The sequence below is a fragment of the Sphaeramia orbicularis genome, chromosome 3 (assembly GCF_902148855.1).
Source record: "Sphaeramia orbicularis chromosome 3, fSphaOr1.1, whole genome shotgun sequence".
In the NCBI taxonomy this organism is placed as follows: Eukaryota; Metazoa; Chordata; class Actinopteri; order Kurtiformes; family Apogonidae; genus Sphaeramia; species Sphaeramia orbicularis.
The window spans coordinates 30,676,464-30,702,926 of NC_043959.1; the positions used below are offsets into that span (position 1 = coordinate 30,676,464).

Below are 26,463 nucleotides of genomic sequence, written 5' to 3' on the forward strand. Positions count from 1 at the left end.
GGTGGGGGGCCCATAAAACAGTGGAAGGGGCTGAGTGGATATAGAAGTTGTGAAAAAGATCCACTGTATAAGAAAAGTGTAGAAGTGTGGAGGCGAATGTTGAAAGCATGTTCAGTTTTGTTTTCGTTTTCACTGTATCATAAGTGACATTGTTTATGGACCGCACCGAATCTGGTGATACGATACAAATCAAAATACTAGAATCATGATACGATATATATCACAATATATCATGATACTGTTAAGAAGGCAAGTTTTTTTTTTTTTTTTTTTTTAAATGATTATTTCCTTGAATTGAATAACACCAGAAATATGCACAAAAACTAAACGCATTTTTATTTGATCACAACAGGATCTAATGCTATATCACAAAATGTTCCTGTGCTCAAACTTAAATTATGTTTTATAGACATTACAGTTTAAGATCCTGTTCAAATGTTCATATTCTATTAGTTCAGAACTAACAACATAACCTTATTTTTGTGCAATCCCAACAAAGGAACAAACATTATGCCATAAAAGAGTGTTAAATAATAATGAAGAAAATGTAAACAAAAAAAAAGAACCTCCACAACATCTGCACTTGAATAAATAGCTAAAAATATCAATACAGTACTTTTTAATATTGATACAGTATTGTGAAATGAAATATCGCAATATACTGCAGAACCAATATTTTCTTACACCACTATATTAAACCCCCTTTAAGTAGGTCAGTAGGTCAGTGACGTGGCCAAAGACCATATGGCAATCTTTTGGGGTATAATCACAATTGACTATCTCAAACACAATTTTCTCAACCTCTTATAAAATGTAAACAAGCAACGTTGTCATTTCTGGAGGCTTAGGCTGTGTGTGATTACTTTTAGTTGTTATTATCTGAGTAGAAACGATGCAATTTGCGTATTTTCATACCATATTATTGCAATATTTTGACAAGAGCCGATAAAGTAATCATTAGTTCATATTTTCTTAAATGTACATCTGTGACAGCGGCAGTGTTTCCCCACTAATTACCTAGACGGTGGCCTAATTTGTCTGGCTGGAGATTTATAATGAACCTAAATTTTTGTTTTCACTCCAACACATAACTCTGAAGCATGTGTGTAAATCAGACACACTGCACATCATATGCCAAATTAAGATCGATCACGAACGCCCAGCTCTAACCCTATGCAAAGCACTTTTACCTCAACACACACATTTCACAGCTTGTAATGACTGTCTTTGTATTCAGAAATAACACGTGAAGAATAAATTTTAGTGAATAAGATGATGAGACTTAATTTTGGTGGATGAGACTGTTTCTTCATGTGTACTTTGAGCTGCATGTCAGTGGATAAATCTATGTTTACAAGCCTTCAGGCAACACTTGTGTTTTTCATTCTTTCGTTCTTACCTGCCAGGCGGAGAGACCCTGAGTTGTAGATGGCCTCGTCTCGCAGCTCTCTCACATGCACGGTAACAGTGGAGACGGCGTCTGGCCACACTCCATCAGATACACGGACCTGGAACTGATAGGTGCCAGGTGGGGCATTCTCCTTGATGATCAGGAAGCCTGTTCGCTTGTTCAGGATGAAGTAACTGAGGGCAAGAACAAACACAAAGACACCCACAACGGTTTAGAAAATATTTATAGGTGACTTGAGAGGGTCATTTCAGTGTTAGGTTTTTTTCAAAGGAAATGAATGGCTTTGCTTCGTTTCATACAAAGCGAACCCTCTGCAGACTTGAATAGGCTTAACATTTCTTCACTGTTATGTATGAGTACACTGAAAATCTCTGTTGACTATAGACTAGTGCCAGTGAAAATGAAACTAACAAAAAAAAAAAAAAAAGAAAGAAAGAAAGAAAGAAAGAAAGCACAAACTAACATCTTTATAATCTGTTTTGTCAGATTTAATTTCTGGAAACCATTGATATAATCTTGACCTAATTTGCCACAAATAATCTCTGCTGGATTTGCCTGCAAACTGATACGCATATTATCAATATTATTTGTCAGTGATTGCAACTGTCAAATTAAACATGCTTTTGTGCTTAGCTAAGCTACTTAAACCAAAAAAAAAAAAAAAACCCTGGATTTGGATACTGGGAGTCATTTAAGTTGGCGTTCACCAGTGCCCAACTTGCGCTTCTCGTCTGACTTTGAAAGCTCCCCAGGAGGCCGAAGCAAACAGTGACCGGCCTCCAACATTGGCTGGCATGTCGGCAACATCCCATTTCACCACAGGCGAAGAGTGTGATCACTGAGTGGCCCCGTCAGAGCCAGCTGCTAATGGCCTGGAGCTTGAGAGGGTCAAGTGGCTGAATCCATGAAACTGACCCCTGGCATGGTCCTGATTAATCATTAGGCTATTACTGACATCTCAGAGAGCCTGCAGAGACCAGCCATTTCATGCTTCCTCATAAAAGCAGCATGATAAATAGTGGAAAAAAAATTTCTCAGTATGCCTGCGAGTAAAGCCACCAGTCTACCAGAGCCAACATTATGATATTGGTATTATGCTTTTACAGGGTCGAGTGATTTAAGGTTAGCTTTAAACTTGGGATATGCACATCTATGAGAATGGAAAGTCCTGTTTGAAGGCTCCATCAGTATCAAACACTAGTAGAGCTGCCCTTATTGGAGACCTCAGTATCCATTGCCGATGTGTAGCAGAAATCAATGTTCCTCTGCATCATGAGGCTGAAAGTGAGGCTGCTGAGGGCAGAATGCTCACAGTCATATGATATCTTCAACTTGCACATCATAGTTTGTACTGGGTCACACACAACTTTCGCAGCATAAATCCCAAGCAACGGGAGTTTTAACGGAAGATAAACTGTCTCATTTTTGGTAATATACTGGCACATGAACCGAAGATTTCATTATGGATAGTAGCACAGGTTTTTCTCTTCAAGACACAAGGTACAGACAGGTGACAAATTAAAGAAAACACTAAGATAAAGTGTTTTAGTAAAAGTGTTGGGTCATCTCATACCAAACGCTACCAGAAAAGCTTCAATGCACCTTGGGGTTGATTCTAAAAGCCTGTGAAAGGAAGGAATACCAAAATATTCCCTGGTTTGGTGTTTTGATGATGGTGGTGGAAAGTGCTGCTTAACACATCAGTCCAAAATCTCTCACAGGTGTTGAATTGTGTTGAGATCTGGAGACTGTGTGGGCGATAGCATATGATTCACATTATTCTCATACTCATCAAAACAAAACATTCATTGACCCCTCATGTCCTACAAATGGAGAACCCAGTCCCATCAGGACAGAAATATTTCATTATGGGGATAAAGGTGATCTCTCAGAACAACTTTGCATGGATTTTTCTGGTGACCTCTACTTTCAGGGTCAAGCATTCAGGTCTATATCATCCTCTTGATGTAAACCACACATGCACCCGCCCACCTGTTGAGAATACCACTTTTTCATCATCCCTGTAGCCAGTGATACGTATGTATGCTGTAACACACGCTATATGGACAAAAGTATTTGGACACATTGAATTCAGGTGGTTATTTTCTAACAGGGTTACAAAATGTCATAATATAGTTTTATATTGTGATACATATCAATGCATTGGTTAGTTTTGTTTACTTCAAGGAAATATTGATGTTTGTATCTCAAATCAGCATGAATGGCACATTTTACAAGCTGTAGCCATGTTGTGTCCCAATATTTTTGTCCATGTAGTTTATAAACATCTATATTTAAGTGAGATGTGAAGAAAGTAGATGGTTGGTTGTGGTATACAATTATTATTTACAGACAGAGCATGAAAATTATTTCACACATTTAGAGATATAACATTAAAAATCATATTTATGGATTACAAGAAAAAAACAATGTTTAGAGAAATTAAGCAAAATCCATCTCTGAAGCATTTTAGAAGCAAATATAACAGTTCAAACAAAACTAACCCAATGCAATGATATTTATCACAATATAAAGCTATATTATATCATTTGTCATTATTGTTTTGTTGCCAAGACCCCTGTTAGAAAACAAACACCTGAATTCAGCATGTTCCAATACTTTTGTTGATCATGAATATGTCCAGGACTATAACTGAAAACAATCTAGAAATGATTCCATTCCTTACAGATGTGTGTTAAAGCAGCGTATGACCGATCATATCACCAATTTTTCATCAAATCTGTAAAACCCCAGTGATAGCCTAAGTATCTTTACATGATTACTCACCTGAATTAATTTCCTCACAGTGAATAACTTCGAAGTTGACTCCATCACAAGCAGTCCATTTGTTTACATACCAAAGTGATGTGTCACTCGTGCCTTTTTGGAAATTTTTCTGCGAAGTGCATTGTGGGAATGGGAATTCCACGCAGCCGCAGTATGGGTGCAGCAGCAACAAACACAGAAATGGCTTCATTGTTTCTTGTTGCTGTGGCTGCATGGCATTCCGATAAAGACCCAGGTGATGGTTTGGTTCCAGTTTCGGTTTGGTATGTACACAAACACACTGACTGTGATGGAGTCAACTTCGAAATTGTTCACCGTGAGGGAAGTGATTCAGGTACGTAATCACGGAAAGACTAACGGATTTGTGATACTTAGGCTATGACTCAGATTTTACAGATTTGATGAAAAATTGGTGACGAGCATCATATGTTGCTTTAAGGTAACTGTGTGGGATGAAACAATCTGTATTGTTTGGTTTTGAACTTTCTTCTAACTGTAGACATGCCTGTAGCATCTGGTCAAACCATCTCCCAAGAAGACAAACTGAAATAAATTCTCCATTATCATTAAGTACGTGCACTCTTCTGTGTTCTACTGTTTGCTTCCATTTATGCTGTAAATCCATCGCCTTCAGGGACAATAATAGAAAGTGAGCAGGGACAATGCATCAGGGGGAAGGAAGGAAGGAGTGAAGGACGGAAGGAAGGAAAGGAGAAAAATGAGACTGACTAATAGGCACAAAGACATGTGAGGAAGCAATTTTACTCGGTCCTCATCTCTATACTCCCTTTGTACAATAAATGAGCTCATTCAAGTTTAATTAGAGAAGAAATCTGAGGCTGAACCTTGGCAAATCAAATAATAAACCACTTGTAGAGGCAAGGCTGACATTAACTCATTTCCCAGCCCTCCGTGTGGTGTGTAGATTATGTTTTAGGATTAGATTATTGTTATATGATGCCTTGAAAAACAACAAAAATGTCTTTGAATCCACTGACAATGTTAAGCACTTTGTAAACAATGTTTTTAAAAGTCCTATGTTTATTTAAAATATTTATTATTGTTACTGTCATTATACGTCTAGCTCATAATTTTAGGTAATTAACAAACTAATGATACTTTTGGTAACTAATTTTATTAATGTCGTCTCTGGGGTTCCCTGACATCTCCTCAACAAGGGTATAACAGTCAGATCCCACCTAAAAAATGTGGTTGTGTACCTCTATGACCTCTTGGGACTGTATGACTAAGAACAGGTAAAAAATAGCAAATGAGAAGTAAACTGGAGAAATGCCTTGGAGTTGGCTAGGCACATACATGGTGTAAAACTAAACTTCCTCAGCTTCCTATATTTATTGTTGTAATATTAGACACAAAAGTTTCTCATCTTTTCTCAAACCGTGACCTTTTTCACCCCTAACCGTCTTGTTTTCTATAACCAGCCAAACCCCAGCCTTGACAATAATGCAAAAGTTTTAGCATTTGTGTTTGTCATTGCTATTAATGGTTATCCGTGTCTTCAGGTTTATAATTATAATGGATAATTAAGTTACGCTATAACTGGAATACAGTTACATCCATGCAAACCTAACAACAAGATAAAGTTGACAAAAAGGTGGCAAAAGTAATAGATTTCTATCTTGGAAATTAAAAGACCATGTCACGTATATGCAGTAGAAGCTATTCTTATTCTTATAGAATAGTTTCTATTGCATGTCAGAAAAAGCAGCTTTACATAATCAAAGACCACTACTAACTAGAAAAATCAGCTTGACATATGTTTGTTTGTTTGTTTCTTTTTTTTCATCCAGCTAAAGATGATGTTTAAGTTAATCAAACCGTTAGAAAACTATGGAGACATTTAATTAATGTAGTTATTTTTAGTCTTCTTTGTAAAGTATGTCAGTCACCCCTACCCCTATGTATACTTAAAGGAGTGATATTTTGCTTTTTTACATAGAATTATAGATTTTAAAACATTTCCTTATCTTCTACGTAAACTGTAAAAGCTATGTTTGGGTCTGAATTCTTCATTAATTCAACTCCACAGGTCCATCTTCAACCCTATTTCTGAGTAATGACACCAGAAAAGTCATTTTGAGCGCTGGCCCTTTAAATCCAAATTACCCATTTCACACCCCACCCCCTCCAGGTTGTTAACTGTGGTTTCTGTCCTCTTCAGCCACTTGTGTTCGCTAATACAACCAACAACTTAACATTTTAGGTAATCGGCTTGAAGTTTGGACATATTTTCAGTTTTTACTACGACCGCTGCTGCTGACAAGAACAATTATGTCGTACTCGAAGAAATGTTCATCAGAAGTCTTGACCTTATATGTGCAAATGTCGTGACGTAACTAGTTATAAAACGTAACAAATTAAGCTGGAATTACAACAGGTTGTAGAAATCCACTCGAATTTTGCTGGAATGAATATAAAGATAGCTTTTGCAGCACCTGGAGGTTTCAAATTCACAGTTTTTGAACTATTAGCATCCAAATACACAAATAAATGTACCAAACACTAATAAAAGTGGGTTTAGCAAAATAAGACCCCTTTAAAATGCAATTTTGCAGGAATGGCTTGGCAGAATGTCAGAAAATTTAGCCTAGTGTTTCATTTTGACTCAAGGGTTAGTTAGGGGATTAACCTTATGAACTGAAAGACTGTGGTGGTCAAAGGTTCCATGACCTTATATCTGTCTATTTCTACAGTGTGATCCATCAGGAATACTTTGAATTAATGTAGCAAAATTCAACATTCACTTGGACCCAAAGATGAACTGAACAGAAGTTGGACATTGCCAGGGCTCAAGGGATGATGTTGTTATGACCATAGAAAAACAAATTAGCAAACAAGAGAACAGCATGAACACATTATGCTACAACAATAATGGTGATATCTGACTTGTGTTTAAAAGGTTGTGGAAAAAACAAAGTCTCTTCATCTTTTTTTCAAATCTACACGATATGTCATTTGCATTAACAGAAACGGCTAGATTAATTTGACCGTAAATTGTATTACTGTGTGAATGCCACATTCTTTCATCCTGTTAGTTCCGATAATAATACAAGTAAGAGACTACTGATGTAATCTAAGTCACTTTGAGTCATTAGAAACTACATTTAAGGCCCGACAGTATGTAACCGGCAGTGAAATGCATCTTAAAACGAACTATTCAAACACTGATCGAATATGTGCAGAATTTACACATCAGTTCTGTGCGTATGCCAACTTCTTAATACAGGGTGGGGAAGCAAAATTTACAATATTTTGAGGCAGGGATTGGAAGACAGTGTATGACCAATTAGTTTATTGAAAGTCATGAGAATTTATTTGGAACAAGAAAATGTACATAATAGAAAATGTTTTTATTCTATGTGTCCTCCTTCTTTCTCAATAACTGCCTTCACACGCTTCCTGAAACTTGCGCAAGTGTTCCTCAAATATTCGGGTGACAACTTCTCCCATTCTTCTTTAATAGTATCTTCCAGACTTTCTCCTAATAGTTTTGCTCATAGTCATTCTCTTCTTTCCATTATAAACAGTCTTTATGGACACTCCAACTATTTTTGAAATCTCCTTTGGTGTGACGAGTGCATTCAGCAAATCACACACTCTTTGACGTTTGTTTTCCTGATTACTCATATGGGCAAATGTTTCTGAAAAGGTATGGATAATAGTGTTAGGTATGATTATGACATCAATATATGTTTGGTTTCAAAACAATTGACGTAGTGCCTGCTGAGAAAAAACAACTAAATGTTCATTGTAAATTTTGCTTCCCCACCCTGTAATACAACAGTTAAATCAGATGTGCCAAGTAGCTAAACCTCAGCGCTTACATAACACCATTGTAAGAAACAGCTATTGTGGCTTTTTTGATGTAATGAAATGTAAACGCATAAAACAGACCACAATGAGCTTCGACAGGCTCCGTTTTGTGAGAAGCCACTGCAGCGGTGATAAGACAGTGTGTTCTGAACTCGAGTCAAGTTTCAAACACCAAGAGATGAGAGCTGTCATGAAATGTTAATGCCCTATATTACACTCAGTCCTCCATACGGGATGAACTTTGACTTTGAGATTGCTGAGAGAAAAGTTTGTCATTTTTACTTCGGCTCACTGTGGAAAATAAAGACTAAGGTGTCTTGAGGTGCTGCTGTGTTGTTGTTGTATATGACTTTTTTTTTTTTTTTTTTTTATAAATTGTGTGTGTATGTCCATGTGTGTGCGCTAAAAATATCTACTTATTGTCACTTCCAGCAGACTGACGTCTCAAGGAGAACATTTTTCAGCAGCAGTCCAGAACCTTAGATATAAAAGACTTTATAGCATAAAGCCACAGACATTATAGTGAAGGAACAAGGAAATGAGTAATCAAAGTGAAAAGGAATGGAGGACATGGCTATAAAAAGGGTCTATAGGATAAAGAAAAAAAAGAGTGAAGACTGAGGACAAGGAATAAATCAGGTGGAAAAATTGCGTGCAGGAAAAGCGAGACAAAAATAGAATGGGGAAAAAAATACATAGAAAAGGAATAAACAGTCGTACAGAAAGAGATAAATTTAAAAAATGAAAATGAAGACAGAAAGGAAGAAGGGAGTGGAGCGATTAGAGGTAGAGAATTATAAGGCTGATTTAATGAGACTTGTAGCTTAATCAATAACCCCCGGTAGCTGATTGCTGACCATGTTATCAACAACAATTCAGACCAATGAACAATCAGCAGCAAAAGGAAGCAAACCCCGTACATAATCATCAAGCAGCATCCACACCGTATGTACAGATCATACAGATGCACCAGTCAGTTCTGCCCTTTGCAAAGTTAATTATTCATTGGTAGTGTGCCAGACGAGCCTTGAGAGCTGATCACAGTGTAACAGACATCTGGCTTCCCTCCTCCTTGGTGGGACATATTTCACTCAGGGGTGTTGTTGCTTTACATTTTTTAAATGCCTCGATCAATCACAACAACAAATCATATAACGCTGAAACGGAGCGCTGCCAAATGAGCACAAAAACATATAACTCAGTTTACTTTTTTAAAGATAAATTTAAAGACTTACGAGGCACACTATAAAGACTTTCGGAATTTAGTTGCCTTCGTTTATGATGCATATTTTGATTAGTAAAAAAAAGAACAGATATGGAATTCTGTTTTAACCCACAAAGACCCAAACATCCACTGGCAACCAAGATCATTTACTGGAGAAAAAAGTAAAATCCCTGTTGATCCACGAATCCTATCAATACATGTCAATAACTGCTGTAAAATACAGTTATTCATCTTTTCACGGTCATCAGTTATGACCCATGTGGACGTTCAGAGGCTCCGTAGTTACCGTGGAAACACTGTCATTGATCCAACTCCATGGGTTTTACTGGTGAATCAATGTTGCAGAGGATGACGGTGGATGGAGACACTGGGTTTATGTTCAGTTCATGAGAGATTCGACTGAAAAAGTCACTTTTTCTTCTGTTTTCCCTGTTTCTGCTATTATAACCTTTGAATTTACTCTGAGCTTTAATGAACATCGACATGATCAGTGAATTAAATATAGGAAAGTACATAATTTACACTGAAAAAACTCAAAATAAAGAGGATAATATTACAATAAAAGGTGAAAATATAAATATAAAACCTTCAACTTTAATTGAAGCTTTTATGAACATCTATATGATCAATAAATTAAATATATAAGAAAAGAAAATTATATTTTCATTTAAGAATATAATATACAAAGCATAATATAAGAATAAATGTTGATAAATCACTTAAGAAGGGTTAGAGAAAAAATCATTTGGGAACTGCCACAAAAGTAGCACTGGGTCTTTATGGGTTACCATCCACTGTTTTAATGGATTCTAATCAAAGGTTATGTTCACACAGCAGGCAAAAGTGGTCAAATCTGACTTTTTTGCCCACCTGTGACCTAAATCTGATTTTTTTATGACAGTCCAAACCAGAATTTTTTCTAATTCAACCCAAGTCATGTTCATATGTGGTCGTAAATTGGAAATATATCTGATTTTTTGCAATGCATCTTCAGTCTGAATGACCATGGCACCATTTCATTCGACTTTTTAGATATAGATTGACTTTATTTCAAACATAAATAGGCAAAAGAAATTCCAGATTCCAGCACCAGTTCTGGGCTCTTTAATTAAGGAGATAATAAATCTGGTCCACACTCAAACATAAGGCTCTTCTAATGTCCCTATTTTTCCTCTTCAACCCCTTGCTTGTGATCCAAAAATAAACCTCAACACATCTTTAAAAATGTCTCAGTTCCTTAAAATGTTCACCAAGGAGGGAGAGGGCTGGCTGGAGGAGCTAAAACTGAGGACAGGTGTATCCTCAAACGTCTTTTTGACGAAGGCACTTATTAACACTGGATATCACCTGCTATACAACTGAAAACAGGAAGTAGTCCACTGTGCAACAAACAGCAAACCACTCCCTCTGTAGATGTCAACAACTCATTCTGAGACGATGAAAACATGAGTCTTATTTTTGTCTGATTATACAACCAGTAAAAACACATTCCCACATTAGGGATTAAAAAAATAAACCTTTTACATAATCTATTGATTTTAAGAATGTAACTGTATTGTTTACCATCTATTTAAATAATAACTATAGAATTATTGATATTCTGGATTATAAATACATGTGTTCTGCTATTCCCCACCACCTTTGGCTTCATATTTCTTGGTTTTCTATATATATATCTTGCATACAGAAGCTTTCAGTCTTTTCTCACTCTTCCCGAAATGTCAAAGGTGAAGAATCCAATCTGAATGGGCCATAAAGTGCAATATTATTTACCTCGGTACATGTCCTTCAAAGACATATGTCTTGTTGTCCCAGTCATCGGGGTCTGGAGAGTAGACCTTTCCGAGCACCGTGGTCGGCATTCGGCCTAAAGACGGAAAACAGAACCGTTTTCAGACTCCCAAAGCAAATGACAATTAATTCTGTAAACAAAGCATGTATGTGAGTAGCAGAAGCACGACTTATTTTTTTGTATTTGGGTGCTTCTCTGAAACTGGTTCCTAAAAACAGGACATGGGGGTGAAAAATTCAAACCAGATGTAGACTAATGTTACAAAACAAGTTTGGAAGCACTTTGGGTCTATTTAAAAAAAAAAAAAAAGATTTACTGAGATAAAAGAGAAACTATTTTCAGTTAAAATACATGTTTTTATTTTTATTTTTTTTATTATTTTTTATACAAAAATCTGCATGTAACAGTAAAAAAGACACGAAAATTACGTGCTACGATTTTTTTGAATATCTTTTTATTCTTTCACAGGTACATTTTGGGAATCAAACTAATTATGCAAGGGAGAGTGTTTCACAAAAATGATCGCTGCTGCAAAATCTCTCACGATGTACAGTCTACTCTCGTTAAACCGCCCGCCGTTATACCGCCATTTCCGCTTATCGCCATCCGCCAGCCCAGTTCCATGCACAAACAACACTTATACCATTGATTTCCCGACCGTTATACCGCCAGCGGCGCGGCGCGGCACCTCCGAGGTGCGCCGCCGTGGCACCTCCGAGGTGCGGCTCCCAGTGTTGTCTTTTCCGTGGAAACCGGGTCGAAATGGCTCTTTGAGTGTTAAAGGGTGCCGATCCCTGCCTTACAACATAACAGAATCAAGATTTATTTAGAAACGCAATTAGAACGGGTTAACAGAGGCAGCATAGACATCATATAGTAAAGACATGCACATTATGGACGCAACCCGTTGTAACGCCATTTTCGCTATACCGCCAATTTGGCCGTGAACGGAAGTTGGCGGTATAACGAGAGTGGACTGTATTTGTGTTTAAATGGGCAGGTTCCGTATGTAACGCGAGTGGACACAGTAGGTTACACACGAAACCTGGAATGAGACTGTCCACTCATAAAAACCTGCATGTCTGGATTAGAAAAACCACTAGGATCATCAAATATAACACAGTGTCTTCATTTATAGCAGTATATAAGACCATTTCAAGCCATGTTTTCAAGATAAAATGCACTGACACCAATTCTGGTCCTATTTTTGGCCCCAATATTTATCAGAGGTCATCATTAGGTACATCCTGGGGGGAAATATGCCTAAATTTCTCTTTTATGTATTGGGTCTAAAAAAGCTGGTAAAGCGCTAGATACCAAAATGAACTCAGTTTCATAGAAGCACCCATTTATTTTACATTTGTGTTAGTATGTGTCGCATGTGTTATGTCAAGGGTAAGAGCATTGAAAATTCATGACAGTGTATCTCAAACAAGGACAATCTCCATGAACAAAGAGAGAAAATACACAAAAAGACCTCTGCATTGCTTAGGCTTCCTTCAACACTTTCTTTCAGCAGCACTGTGGAAAAGTGACATTGCAGATGGTTCGAGCAGGCACGGGGAAGGTACAGGAAATGCCATTTGGATGCACGATGATTATAATAATGCAGAAAGACTGTTATTACTATCACTTTCTCTCCCCTCCGACTCTTCACACTCGGTTCCATTTGGGAATTATTCTGAGAGTACCCTTGAAAATGTAAAGGCAGACCTTGGCACATTGAAGTTTAACCTGTTGTTTGTTTTTGTTTTTGTCATAAAGTTCTGTGGAAAAACTTGCATAAAAGTGACAGGAAGGTAGTTAAAGGGGTCATATTTTGCTAAACCCATTTTTATTAGTATTCAGTACCTTTATATGTGTCTTTGGGACCCTAATAGTTCATAAAGTTTGAATTTGAACCCTCCAGGTGCTGCAAAGCTATCTTTATATTCATTCCAGCTAAAATCGAGTGGATTTCTACAACCTGTTTTAATTCCTTCTTAATTTGTTACATCTATAACTAGTTATGTCACGACATTTGCCCATATACGCCATAATTGTTTGTCAGCAGCAGTGTTTGTAGTTAAAAGTGAAAATATGTCCAAACTTTGAGCCGATTACCTAAAATGTTCAGTTGTTGTTTGAATGGGACAGAGCAGCACAGCCATCAACTGGAGGGGGCGGGGCCTGAAGTGGCTCATGTGCATTTAAAGGTTGTTAATTTTCTTTAATATTTTGTTCATCTACTAGATTACTTTTTAAATTTTAGTTCATTTTATATAATATTTTGGACATTGTTCATTTAGTTATTGTTCATTTAATTTAAAATTAATATTTTATTAATTTCACACATTTTTAAACATTTATTTCTGTGTTTTGTAGACAATCTTGTTCATTTTTGTTCATTTTCGAGAATAAATTGGTCATCTTTGCTCAAAAACAAAAAACCTAAAAAAAAAAAAAAAAAAAAAAAAAAAAAGACTTCCGACGAACATTTCATAGAGTACGCCATAATTGTTTGTCAGCAGCAGCGGTTGTAGTCCATATTGAAAATATGTCCAAATTTTGAGCAAATTATCTAAAATGTTCAGTTGTTGGTTGAACGGGACAGAACACCACGGCCAACAACCTGGAGGGGGCGGGGCCTGAAGTGGCTCCTTTTCATTTAAAGGGCCAGCGCTCAAAACCACCTTTCTGGTGTCATTACTCAGAAATAGGGTTGAAGATGGACCTGTGGAGTTGAATTAATTAAGAATTCAGACCTAAGCATAGCATTTACAGTTTATGTAGACCACAGGGAAATGTTTTAAAATGCATAATTCCATTTAACCTGGAGGGGGCGGGGCCTGAAGTGGCTCCTTTTCATTTAAAGGGCCAGCGCTCAAAACCACCTTTCTGGTGTCATTACTCAGAAATAGGGTTGAAGATGGACCTGTGGAGTTGAATTAATTAAGAATTCAGACCTAAGCATAGCATTTACAGTTTATGTAGACCACAGGGAAATGTTTTAAAATGCATAATTCCATTTACAAAAGCAAAAAATATCACTCTTTTAATGCTAAATGTCACAATGACAATGCAAACTTCCATCTTCATTAGCTAATTCTTTTAACATATCTAGATCTATTTCCTACCTCTCTTTTAGTCTGAACATAGACACTCTCAGTGTAATTTGCTCTTGGAAAAAAAAAATGTAGGAGGACAAGCAATAGAGGTGAGATTAATTGTGTGTCAAATCATGCCATGCGACCCTAAGAAAAGCATCATGGGAGTCATTCTTATTAAATATCACACAAACAAAGTTAATGTGCTGACACTGAGTGGGCTGAAGCACAGCTGAAAAACAATAAAACGGGGTGTGCGTTTAATGTGTATGTGTGTTAATCAGTCCACGCTGATTAGGAATTCATTGGTTGGCAGAATGAGCTCGAACCTGATACTATATTTGTGTAATCTTTCATCTACAGAGACGCTCCACTATCTTTGGAGCTGGAAATGCTGTTGTAAGAAAAACACTATAGCCGCAAGAAAAGACGACCTTCTCACCTCTGTGACTGTTGATGAAAATTTTCTTCTCTCCCGCCGTGTGTGCGTGGTCGTTTTGGTCGCCAATGGTCACCGTCAGGGTGCTGGTCACAGTTTTGGCCGGACGCCCGCTATCACTCATGATAATAGGAATGAGAAACTCTTTTTGTCGCTCACGGTCAAATGTCCTCAATGCCGTCAGGGTCGCCGTGCCATTTAGGTTGTCCTGGAGGTAGAAATCGTTGCTATGGCGATACTCCAGAGGGACTGAGAAGTGGAAGGGTGGGCCGTTCTCTGGGGAATCCTGGTCCACGGCTCGGATAAGAGTTGACGTTTGGTTCAACCTTACTACCTAAACAGGGAGGGAAAGCATCAGGTGCTGTGACATGTTTTTTTTGTTTGTTTGTTTGTTTTTTTACACTTAGTTTTTATTAGTTTTTTATCATTTTGTTATACAAAACATAAACAACATTCAGCAACAGACAATAATTAGAATCCAATAGCAAAGATAATAATGGCTACAGTTATGAAAAAGCAATCAAGTTACACAATCTAATTTTTAGAGCAGCGGTTCACACAACACTCCCAGGTCTATGAGACAAACCACACATTAATTGTCTTTACAGAAACTACCATATTTTCTGGACTATAAGCGGCTACTTTTTTCTCACGCTTTGAACCCTGCGGCTTATACAGTGATGCAGCTCGAGTATAGATTTTTACAGGCTAATGGCCTCCAGGGGGCGCTCTAGGAGGAAGCGCAAAAGCGAAACAGACAGGTGGAAGAGGTGATGGAAGAGAAGTTTTAAGCTTAACTTAATCATTTTGCGTGTCATGCACAAACCTTCATCATGGAAAACACATGAAGAAATTCATATGATGCAGCTTTTAAGTTAAAAGCAATGGATCTGTGTGTCCAAGAAGGAAATAAAGCTATTATTGCTTGTAAGTGCCATTGAGAGCAACAACGGAAGAGAGACTGAGAAGGTGTGTGACGGAGCCTTTCTGAGGCTGTTCAACTCCGACACTGAAGAAGATGACTTCAGTGGTCGGAGGAACATGAAGATAGAGATCAATGACTTTTCTGGGTTTTTTTACCAGCTGTGTTCCTGCCATTTTACTGCCGTGTTACAGGCACTGTTTGGAAAAAAGCAGTTAAGGTATGCAAATAAATATTTACATAATCTGTGTGTTTACCATCTTTCTGTGTAAATATTTCATGTTACAACGTTGACACCTGCAGCTTATAGTCAGGTGCGGCCTATATATGTACAAATATTTTTTTCTTTTAAAATTTGGTGGGTGCCGCTTATATTCAGGTGTGGCTTATAGCCCGGAAAGTACGGTAATCCATTTGCTCCCCCTTCTCACGTAAAGTTCATCTTGCAGCCCCAGCATAAATGTTAATCTCTCCATTTTGTGAATTTCATCTACAATTTTCAACCAGTCCTCCAGCCCCGGTGGATCAAGTCAAAGCCATTTTGGAGCGATTGTTTTATTTTTTGCTGCAGCACCAAAGATTTTTAGAAGGCATTTGTCATTTACTGTCAAATCATTAGGGAAGATCTCCTAACAAAAGTGGAAAAGTGGGTTGCTGTAATTAAAAACTCAAAATCTGTTCTCTTTTTATTCCAACATCTTTCAAAAAAGTCAGAATTTTCATACAGGACCAAAAACTGTGGGTGTGGTTTGCCTCTGTGTCCCCACAACCCCTCCAGCAGGTAGAAGCATTTAAGTTTCTACAAAACTGTTATTCTGGCGTTATAAAGAACTGTACAAAATTTTTCCAGCAAAATTCTCACCAGTAGGCTGAAGAGGAGGTAGAAGTAGCAGATTCACACAGCTGTGATGTGTTTTAATGCCAATATTTGGTTTGTTTTGTCCTACGTTTGTATCATTTTATTACTTTTGGGCAAAGCTGCTACTCAGTTAGGGCTGTGTGAAATTATTTATCACTGAGTATCAGAAAATATAGGACTGTTAAACGTTTAAATGTAGTGTAAAAATGTGAGTCTCGGGTGTGAACATGTCTGCTGTGGCACTGAGCGTCTGGTGCAAATGTGTTTTATTGATGAATTGTTTGACTGTATGGATTGTTAATGTTGTGTTTCCCATTGGAGGCTGGTATTGATTCATGTTGCTGCTGCTGGGATAGTAGCTGTTGTTCTACATTATGGCCTTTAGTTTAGTATTTTATGGTGAAGTGTTTATCTGAACATGTAAAGGGTTCATTTTTCTGTAACTGTTCTGTTGTCACTATAACCTGCATATTATCTGACAAGGGATCCAGGGACTACAGATGAAAATGAGCTGCTAGGTTTTTCTGACACAATATACGCCGTTTGCCAAAAAGTTGGAAGGATTTTGTCTTCACATTCCTCTTTTTTTGTATTCATATTAGTAATCACCTTTGTTCAGGTGCAATGATTGCATACCGAGTCCCAGTTACACTTTATCTATGAAGAATTAATCACATTGTCACAAATATTTCATGAGAAAAGGTAAAAATATTTAATTCCAACTTTATTGTGCATTGTCCCTGTTAAATAAACAGTAAATAAATAATGTTGATAACTTATTATGTGTGTGTATATGTGGAATAAAAACACATGACCTGTTTTCACCTCTTTATGTAATGATCCTGCCACATCTATCCGTAATAAACGGCCTGTTATGTGTCCATTTTGCAATATTTTACAATAAATTGTGAAATATTGCTGTGGTTATAACAAAATACAGAAGTTAAAGCTTTTAGAATCAAAATAATCTACTCTCTAAAGGCTGTAGATTAGGCTGTGACTGAAAGACAATCAATCAGAGGAACGAAACCAGGAATTTCAAGCCACATGATGATTTTAACTTACAAAATCCTGTCAAAAATATAATACAACACATCCGTCTTACTAACAAAGGCTCAATTATTCTGCTTTTGGACAAAAAACATTCTCTCCAAAGGCCATTCCACATCACGGGCAGCCTTCTTGGTGGTTTAGACAAGTGGCTCAATGGCATGCCTTAGTCATATCAAACAGTTTAGGGTTGGATTCCAACATGTCCCGTTTCAGATAAATGGTTGTGATTGGACCAGCCAGGCAGAAATCAGTGAACAGGAGCAAGGCCAGATGGACCTGCCGCAGCAAATGAAAAAAACTTGCTCGCAAGCAGATGTGTCCTGTTACCAGTCTATAACAATATGGCACACTATTTAATAACCAGTGTCTTCATCTGTACACATAGTTCTAATAATTAGGATAAATTAAAGGTACCAAATATTAAATTAGAACCATATTACAATTGACTCAGACAAGACAGGGTCATAATATTAGTAAAAAGATAAACATTTTATTCTATTTATGTTCAAATACAGCCAAACTCTGGGAGTTAGTGTCAAAAACTGCTTGGAAAAAGGATGGTTTGTGGGGTTTTTTTGTTTGTTTTTTTCTAGTTGGATTGACTACTGGTGTTTTGACTGGCTTCCATAAAAAGATTATCACAAAGCTTCAGTGCTTCAAACTGGAGCTGCGACTCTCTTATTCTGTAAGAACCACAACAATATGTACAATGCAATACAAAATTCAGGAAAAAGTATTCCGATTGCATTTATACATTCTAATATTAAAAAATGAAGGTCTTATTGCAATATTACATTTGTGCTGTTTTTATTTTTTATTTTTTTTAAACACATTGGACTAATACTGCATATACATTCACAGTTTAACTAATTAATGAGGTGAAAACTGTATTAGATTTAGTTATTTATCCTGTAATGCTGTGTTTTCCATTATGTGCACCTACCTGTGGTCCGACCACATTCTCAAACACGATCGGTGAGTACGTTGCCTCAAACTCTGGCCCGTTATCGTTCACGTCCAGCAGAGGCAGCTGCACCGTGGCACTCCCAGTGAGAGAAGGGACACCGTGATCGGTAGCTATGACAACCAGGTGATGTTGAGCTATCCTCTCACGATCCAGAGGCTGAGCCACAGAGAGTATGCCGGACTGGTCGATGGTGAACAGCCCTTCAGGATCTGACTCCTCTGACAGGCTGTATGTGATATCGCGGTTCTGGCCTGAATCGGAGTCACTGGCGACCAGTCGGGCCACGCTGGTTCCCACAGAGATGTCCTCAGGCAGCGGGGCAAGAGACAGGAGGTGTGGAATGAAGACGGGAGCGTGGTCGTTATAGTCCTCCACCTCTACCACACAGTGCAGAAGGCTGGAGAAATCCAAGTCTTCAACCTGCAACAGTGGGAAGTGGTTAATTAAAGTTCATTTTTATTATCACCTTTCAGTCAAGTCACGTCAAGTGATGGTAAAATATAACTACATGAAAATACAAGCACTGACTAAAAATATAAAAACTTATTGATTGATTGATGTATTTATTTTGAATATGAATATCTAAACAGAAGAAAATAAACAAAACATTTAAACATAAGACATATAATACATATTCAAAAAGACTTGCTTACAGATTTTATCAATCAGTGCCAACAGATAAATCAAAATAAACTGAATTATTATGATTAGTAAATAAACAGTAAAATGACAGTGATATTAGTCAGTACAGTAACAGGCTGATTTTTTTTTTTTTTTTTTTTTTTTTTTTTTACAAAGCAAAGGCATTTTATCAACCAAAAAAAATCCAGAGTGGTTTTGCATTTTATAGTAACCATGATTCTACATATTTATATCATTTCTTCAAATCCATTTTTTGTGTCTTCTCTGTGTTTTCTGGTTATGTGGAATGCAAGGTACTCAAGACACCCTTGAGGAATAAGTACTGATAAAAACTTTCCTGCATTGAATAATACATTTCGTCTGAAGAGGTTTTTATGAAACATAGAATAGAATAGAATAGAATAGAATAGAATAGAATAGAATAGAATAGAATGTCTTTATTGTCATTGTACAGATACAACGAAATTTTTAAAAATGCAATCGTCCTAGGTGCCATAAAAAGAATAAATAATGCATATAAAAGAGTATTAAACTCTAAAATATAAAAGAAAAACACTGAGAGCATAAATATCTAAAAAGAAAAAAACACGTTGAATGACCTTGTTAAAAGTTATTAATTCAAGTCTCAAACACACTTTTCACTGAGGAATCAATAATCTATCAAAGCTGTTGGTCAGTTTCTTGTTTGTTTGGAAGTTATTTTTCTTTTGAGCAGTGAATGTTTCCAGTTTTCGGAAATGCCAGAAATACCTGTGATGACGCAAATCAGAAATCAACTCAGATGTAGGTGAGCACAGAGAAATTTCCTCCCTCCGGCAGCTGAATGCGACTGTGTGACTGTGTCAAACTGAGTGGAACTTAAAGACTATAGTGAAAAAAACATGAAAAAAAAGTCTTCTCTGTGTGTGACTTAAAAAACGTTAGCCGTGAACCAGAACTCTTCTATGTAAGCGTGATAAACAAGCTGGGAGTAGATATTTGGACCTTTTTTGCAGTCTCTTCTATGAGTCAATATCACACCTCTCTGGTCTGGTTTTTAAATATAATGTACATGTGGATACTGCAGTTTTTTGGCGTATAACCCCATAGAGTTTTTGCTTATTTTTTCAGCAACTACCTCTCACTTCCACCAAAATGAAAAGTTCCAATGCGGAGCTTTAAAGTTCCCGTCTGGAGCTGACATGTGACATCTCGGCTTTGACTGGCATCCTCTTCACTTTCAAATTCTTTGTCTTAGCTTTTGACAGAAGGGTTGACATATGGGTTTGACTACATTCGAGGGATATCTGAGTACTGAAGAAAAACAAACACTTTTGTCTTCAACCTGTTAATGGAAATTTCCCAAAAATTGTATTTCCTATCTTTGCCCTTCTGAAAGATTCTATAAAGACCATATGGATTGTATGTATATGTAGCAGAATGCTCCTTCCCTGCCTTCTGCCAGTCTTTGCTCAGGCTCTACATCTCGTTATCACACATATTGCATACTTCTCACTGTGAGTTGACCTGCTGGGAAAGAGAAATTAAACTTCATGAATTACAGAGAGGAAGTGAGTTGGATCAAATGAATGTCAGAGCAGGAAGATATGCAGTGTTGTGCAAGGTACTTCCACACTGTAATATATTACAGATTACTTGTCACCATGGGTGTCGTTAGACCTGGGTGTTCGGTGCTTAAGCCCCGGATGTTTTGGCAGTAGCCCCAGATCTCTGAGCACACCGGTTTTGTTTTTTTGTTTTGTTTTTTTTTAGATAAGCATTTCCCTAGTCTTATTAATATGAGTGTGTTAGTCTTATTAATATGAGTCTGTGATTAATATCTGTGTTCCTCATTTATTTATTATTTTTATTTATTATTATTATTGTCAATTATCTTTTTTTTTTTTTTTTTTTGGTGCAACAGGGTGGGAATGTTCATGGGTTTGGGTTAAAAACAAAAAACAATGACTGTATTATGCTTTTCTGTGACCAGATATGTAATAAAAACACTTTGAACAAATAAGTATTTCCCTGTGATCAGCAATGACAAGGTAAGCTAATGTTTCTATGACTAGTTAAAATTCTTTATCTATAGCCGATTTATCTACCGGCGTCCTCGGTGCTGTGCCCCCCTACAATGTAGTAAGGTACGTTGTGGTACTTACCCCCCGGTCTTCTAAACTATTCATCCCCCTTTTGCAAATTTGTTTTTTAAGCCCCAGATGTTTTCAAGTCCTAATAACACCTGTGCTTGTTACTGTTAGCTGAAAACCAACAGGAAATAGAACCTTCCTGCCGCATTTTTGTTTCCTTAAGGTCTCACGGTCTTGCTGTTTTTTTTGTTTATTTTATTTTATTTTATTTTTTTGAGCAATTTAATTACGGGAAAAAAAGTGTGTTGTAATGCAAGCACTGTTGAACATGTATTGAGTAAAATATTTCAAAAAGTTGATTAGTAATGCCTTAAATGACTGTTACAGCAAAAGTAATCTGTTACTGAAATGCATTACTTTTGTAGCGCGTTACTCCATACACTGGTGATAGTTTGTACTGGGAAAGCTCTCCACAGTGAATACTCTACCTTGAGTGTGAGGTTGAACCTCTGCTCGCTGTGCCGTTCGTAGTCCAGGCGTTTTTTAAGCCTCAGTGTGCCGCGCTGCTCCTGCTTGTGACTGACCATGTAGAACTTCTGCTCCTGGTCTCCGGCCACAACACTGAAGGTCAACTGAGCATTCTCGCCGGTGTCTCTGTCCTCAGCAGCGAGTTCCAGGACCTTAGAGGACAGTCGACAGCATGAGAATACAAAGCCGAAAGCTATTTGTCTCACAGAAAATGTTTAGTTGAGAGCGATACGGATAATAAACAATAGAGGATATCTGGAACATACCAATAAACTATTCTTATTCCCACATACATTCAAATTAAAGGATTTGCATAAATATTATACAAAGCAAGAAAAAAAAGGACTTCAAGTAACAGTAGGATGATATAAGCTCGGCTTCGTCCTACTCCTTTTCAGACATAAAGCATTGTTAAAGAGCCACAATGAAATAGTTTTAGATTGTATGACATTTGTTTTTCGTTTTTTGGTTGACTTATTTCCTTCAATATATTGGAAAAAATTGTCCTGTTTAACCCATAAAGACCCAAACATCCATCACCGACCAAAAGCATCTACTGATCTAAATTGTTCAATACCAATTCATCCGCTAATTCTATCAATCCATGTCAATAACTGGTGTAAAATACAATTTGTCATCTTTTCATGGTCATCAGATATGACCCATTTGGACGTAGTGGCTCCGTAATGAAAGTGGAAACACCATCATCTTCTACAACATTGTTTCACCAGTAAAATCCATGGAGTCTGATAAATGACAGCAGATGGAAATGCTTGATTTATGTTGAGTTAATGATAGATTTGACTGAAAAAGTCACTTTTTCTGCAGTTTTCTCTGTTTTTGATCAAATAAACCCCAACTTTAATCTAGATTTTTATGAATATCTACATGAACAGTGAATTAAATACAGGAAAATATCTGATTTATACTGACAAAATGCATAATACAGAGGATCATTTTATTATAAATAGCGATAAATCACTTAAGAAAGGTTAGGTATACAGAAAAGTTCATTTGGGAAGGGAAATAAAAGTAGCACTGGGTCTTTATGGGTTAAATTGGTAATTTCCTTTTGCCTACCTTCATCTTTTGTTCCTACTTACATCCATCCATCCATCCAGTTTGTCATTTAATTTATACAGTGTAGCGACAAAACCAAAATGTCACACGTGGGTCCTTCTATGAAGCTCACATGGGGCTGCAGACTGATATAAATTACACCTAACTATACATGTTTATTCCTGCTCTACACTTTAATCATAAGTTTGCTTTGCCCCTCACTGATTATCAAAATGCCATGCCTAATGTCTCATCAAACATCAGACCAATGGCAACTGTGATGAGTATCAGTATTCGTATAAATAGAGCATGTTTAAGTTCCTTTCCCCAAACACCAAGATGCACAATCAAAAGATTCAATAATTCATTTGTTCCTGGTAGAATTTTCCTCTTGAACAACAGAACGCAGTTTGAGTTTATCTTGTTTTTTTGCACAAACTGTTTGTGTGTTATTGATTGATTTTTCCACTGTCGGCAAAGAAAACAAATAAACACTGACTCGAACCTTCAACCGAAGTCGTGGCAACAAGGGTTATTATTGTTAATGAAAACTAACTAAATAATGAAGTGTGGAAAACAATTTCCAATAAATGTAAAAAAAAAAAAAAAAAAAAAAAAACTTACCCAGGCACAAAAAAGGTCACTGAAACTTAACTATGGGTGTACAAAAATAAGTAAGCAGAACTTTAAAAGGAAATGAACTAAAATAATGTGGAAATGATAGACTTTTATTTTCTGTCAGTTCATTTCATACACAGTGATTTGCCTACTTCCAAAAAATGTGCTGAAGGTATTGGTTTGTTTTTACAGGTCATTTACTCATCATATGCAAATTGAGCCAATTCACTCTAACAATGATAAACACAAGTGCAGGTTTTATGCATGTGTTTCGCATAATAAGGATAAGGATATTTCTGTGGTAGAACTGTAACAGTTAATGGATGAATCATTTAAGTGATTTTGGTTATTAGCAAGAAAACATGGAAAATGGATAGATATCAGCTCTGAAATTAAACTCCTATGAGCTATTTTTGTTGTTATCATTATATTTGTCCAAACAAATGTACCTGTATTTAAATCCAGGCATTAAAATGACCAAGAAATTGCATAAAACAAGGGGTGGTCTAATAATTTTTTACATGACTGTACATAAAAGACATGACAAACTGTGAAGCTGAAACTAAAGCACTGTGGTACTGTTTATCTTTCAAATGTTCATTGTGGTCAGTTTCAGATGCTGCAGCTCTTTCATAATTCATAGTTTGAGTTCTTGTTTGTTCAGTATTAATTGTCAGCCTTGTAAATCCAAGCTGGACTGACTGTACATATCCTGACCAAGGAAAATCAAATTCTCACTTTGTGCAGTAATCTACACCTGGCTTTTCTGCCTCCGTCCATAATAATATACATTATATAGACTAAATGTCATCTAAAATTAACATTTATTTGCAACATAGTATAACAAACTATTACACGATCAAAAACAAATTAATTTTAGTAAAAACAAAAAGTCTCAGTTTTGAATGTCTGGGGTCGCCAGAAATTTGTGATGTTAAAATGGGGTCACAAGCCAAAAAATGTTAGGAGTCACTGCGCTATGGTGTCTGTACCACCTACAAGACCTCAGTAAACACTTGGAAATTTGAACGTCATCGAGCTGCAGATTATTTGTATTTCATGTACGTTTTTTGACAGGAAGCCTCAAGACATTAATGTGAAAGTAAAACCTCTCCTTGACTCCTCGTTGAGCCTCTCGGCAATTTGGTACCATTATGTTTCAATAATGATCTCAGGATCAGACACGAGACTGTGAACTGTTTTGCAGTTCTTCCTCTGTCATTTTAATTAATACATTAATACAAGTGAAGAAAAATCTCTCTCCTGTTACACCTGTTCTCTGCAGCTCCTGTCACAGTCATAATAGGCGCAATTGGGTTAAGACCTGCTTTTTTATGTTGTAAATAATGCCACAATTAGCAGTAAATTATTAAACCTTTGAGAATCATGCTGCACATCAACTAAAGTTAAGCATTTTCAAAAACATAGAGAATCTAACTATAAAAAAGTATTTTTATTTTATTTTTTTTAACCATTCACTGCTTTAGTTCACTGGAGCTTTCTGTCACATCAGGGAGGCGAAGTCACACACCAAGACAAGCTCTTTGCTTTAGAAAATATTTGAATGGCAGTCAAAGTTTAAGGTTAATTTAAGGTTAACTTCATTTATTATCCTCAAAAACAAGTTTGACCTCTGTATTTTACTATTTTACTCGTCCTAATACACTCCAATACACCACAATCTTTGAGAACAAGTGATAAAATAATTAAAAGAGGTGAAAGTCACTACAGGATTGGTTTTGTTGATCGCTGTTGAGACATTTTCAGAGACAGAGAATGATGTCACTTATGTAACTTTTAGTGTGTAGTCTTTAAACACACACACACACACACACTTGTTCATCAAGTTTTGACAAATGGTGACTTTCATTATCTCTGTCTTTAAGCAATACTGAGAAGCAGTGAGAAGTACTGGAGGACATACATATAGTCTACACATCAGTTGAACTAAACCAGTACATGGACCACTTTCACATTATGTCAGGCTTTTATTTTGAATCATAATCATGGACATACGGGAGCCATTGACAGCTGGACTTAAGTATTAGTCCCTTTTTATTGTTTGCTTTGTTTTGTTTTGTTCCTGATTATTAAATATGGATCCTATTTAACAATTACATTCAACAATAAATAAGTTTCTGTGGCAGACATATTTTATTTTTGTTGTGTGAGTGAATGGGATAATGTGTCTGAAGATGGAAAATACCAACATGTAGTTTTTCTTACATTGTTACTAGAGTCTTAACATTGAACCAAGAGCCTTCAGTCCTATTTCTAAAAATCTTCACAAGATTTACAGCATTCTTATAAGAATGGAAAAACATTTTTTTTTTTTTTTTTTTTTATTCCAAGGACTTTTTTTTCTGTCTTTCTTTTTCTTCAGTTCATGGAAAATAAATTTCATTCCTGGGGATAAATACAGTTGATCTGTTTCCATATGAGCAAAAAAATGTATTGCACAGTAAAACATTGTTCCTATTTATATAAAATTGGCCTTGTGCGATTTTTGTTTCCTAAGCCAAACTGATTTCATTATTTATTTATTTTTTCCAAGTGTTCAGATTTTAGTGCCAATAAATTGCTCTTCTTCAGAGGGTAGAAACTATTGGTTTATACCATGGGTTGGCAACCTTTACAATCTAAAGAGCCATTTTTGGGCAAAAATGGAGAAAAAAAAATGCCTGGAGACAAAAAAATCCGCACTATGTTTTAAATTAAAGTGGTGACTGTGAGAAGTTCTTTAGGATGAGTTGGTAAAGAATATCTAAAGATTAAATAAAAGTTTTAGTGCAAAGAAAATACAGAACTACACTAAAGAAAACGGTGACATTTGTCATTATTGGGATGTGCAGCAAAAACCAACTGGTATATGAAGGCCGTCTTTGCAATGGAGTATACAGATGAATACCTTCAGTGTCATAAAATAAAAAGCACTCTAAAAGTACACTATTCACTACTGCTAGTACTTCTGTTTTTGCATTAATTTGGAGTTTAGTCTACATATTTACAATTGCATAACATCAGTATAACTTAATGGTTGTGGATATAACAGCAAAATGGTGAAAAAAAAATATAATAATAATAAAAACATGGTGTTGTTCATTTCCACATTTTTTTAACAAAACCACAGGGAGCCACTGAAGAAAAGCTCAAGAGCCAAATGTGGCCC

General features: G+C 36.5%; 1 protein-coding gene across 1 annotated transcript in view; it reads right to left on the minus strand.

Annotated features, from left to right (window-relative positions):
• LOC115413880 (neural-cadherin) overlaps nt 1-26,463 on the minus strand; it is a 527,604-nt gene that overhangs the window by 228,484 nt on the left and 272,657 nt on the right. The window contains exons 20-24 of the mRNA XM_030127006.1: nt 21,578-21,769; nt 18,352-18,795; nt 14,578-14,908; nt 11,031-11,124; nt 1,400-1,584 (exon numbers count right to left, since the gene is read on the minus strand). Of these exons, the coding sequence (XP_029982866.1) occupies nt 1,400-1,584; nt 11,031-11,124; nt 14,578-14,908; nt 18,352-18,795; nt 21,578-21,769 (1,246 nt within the window). The remainder of the gene's footprint in view (nt 1-1,399; nt 1,585-11,030; nt 11,125-14,577; nt 14,909-18,351; nt 18,796-21,577; nt 21,770-26,463) is intronic.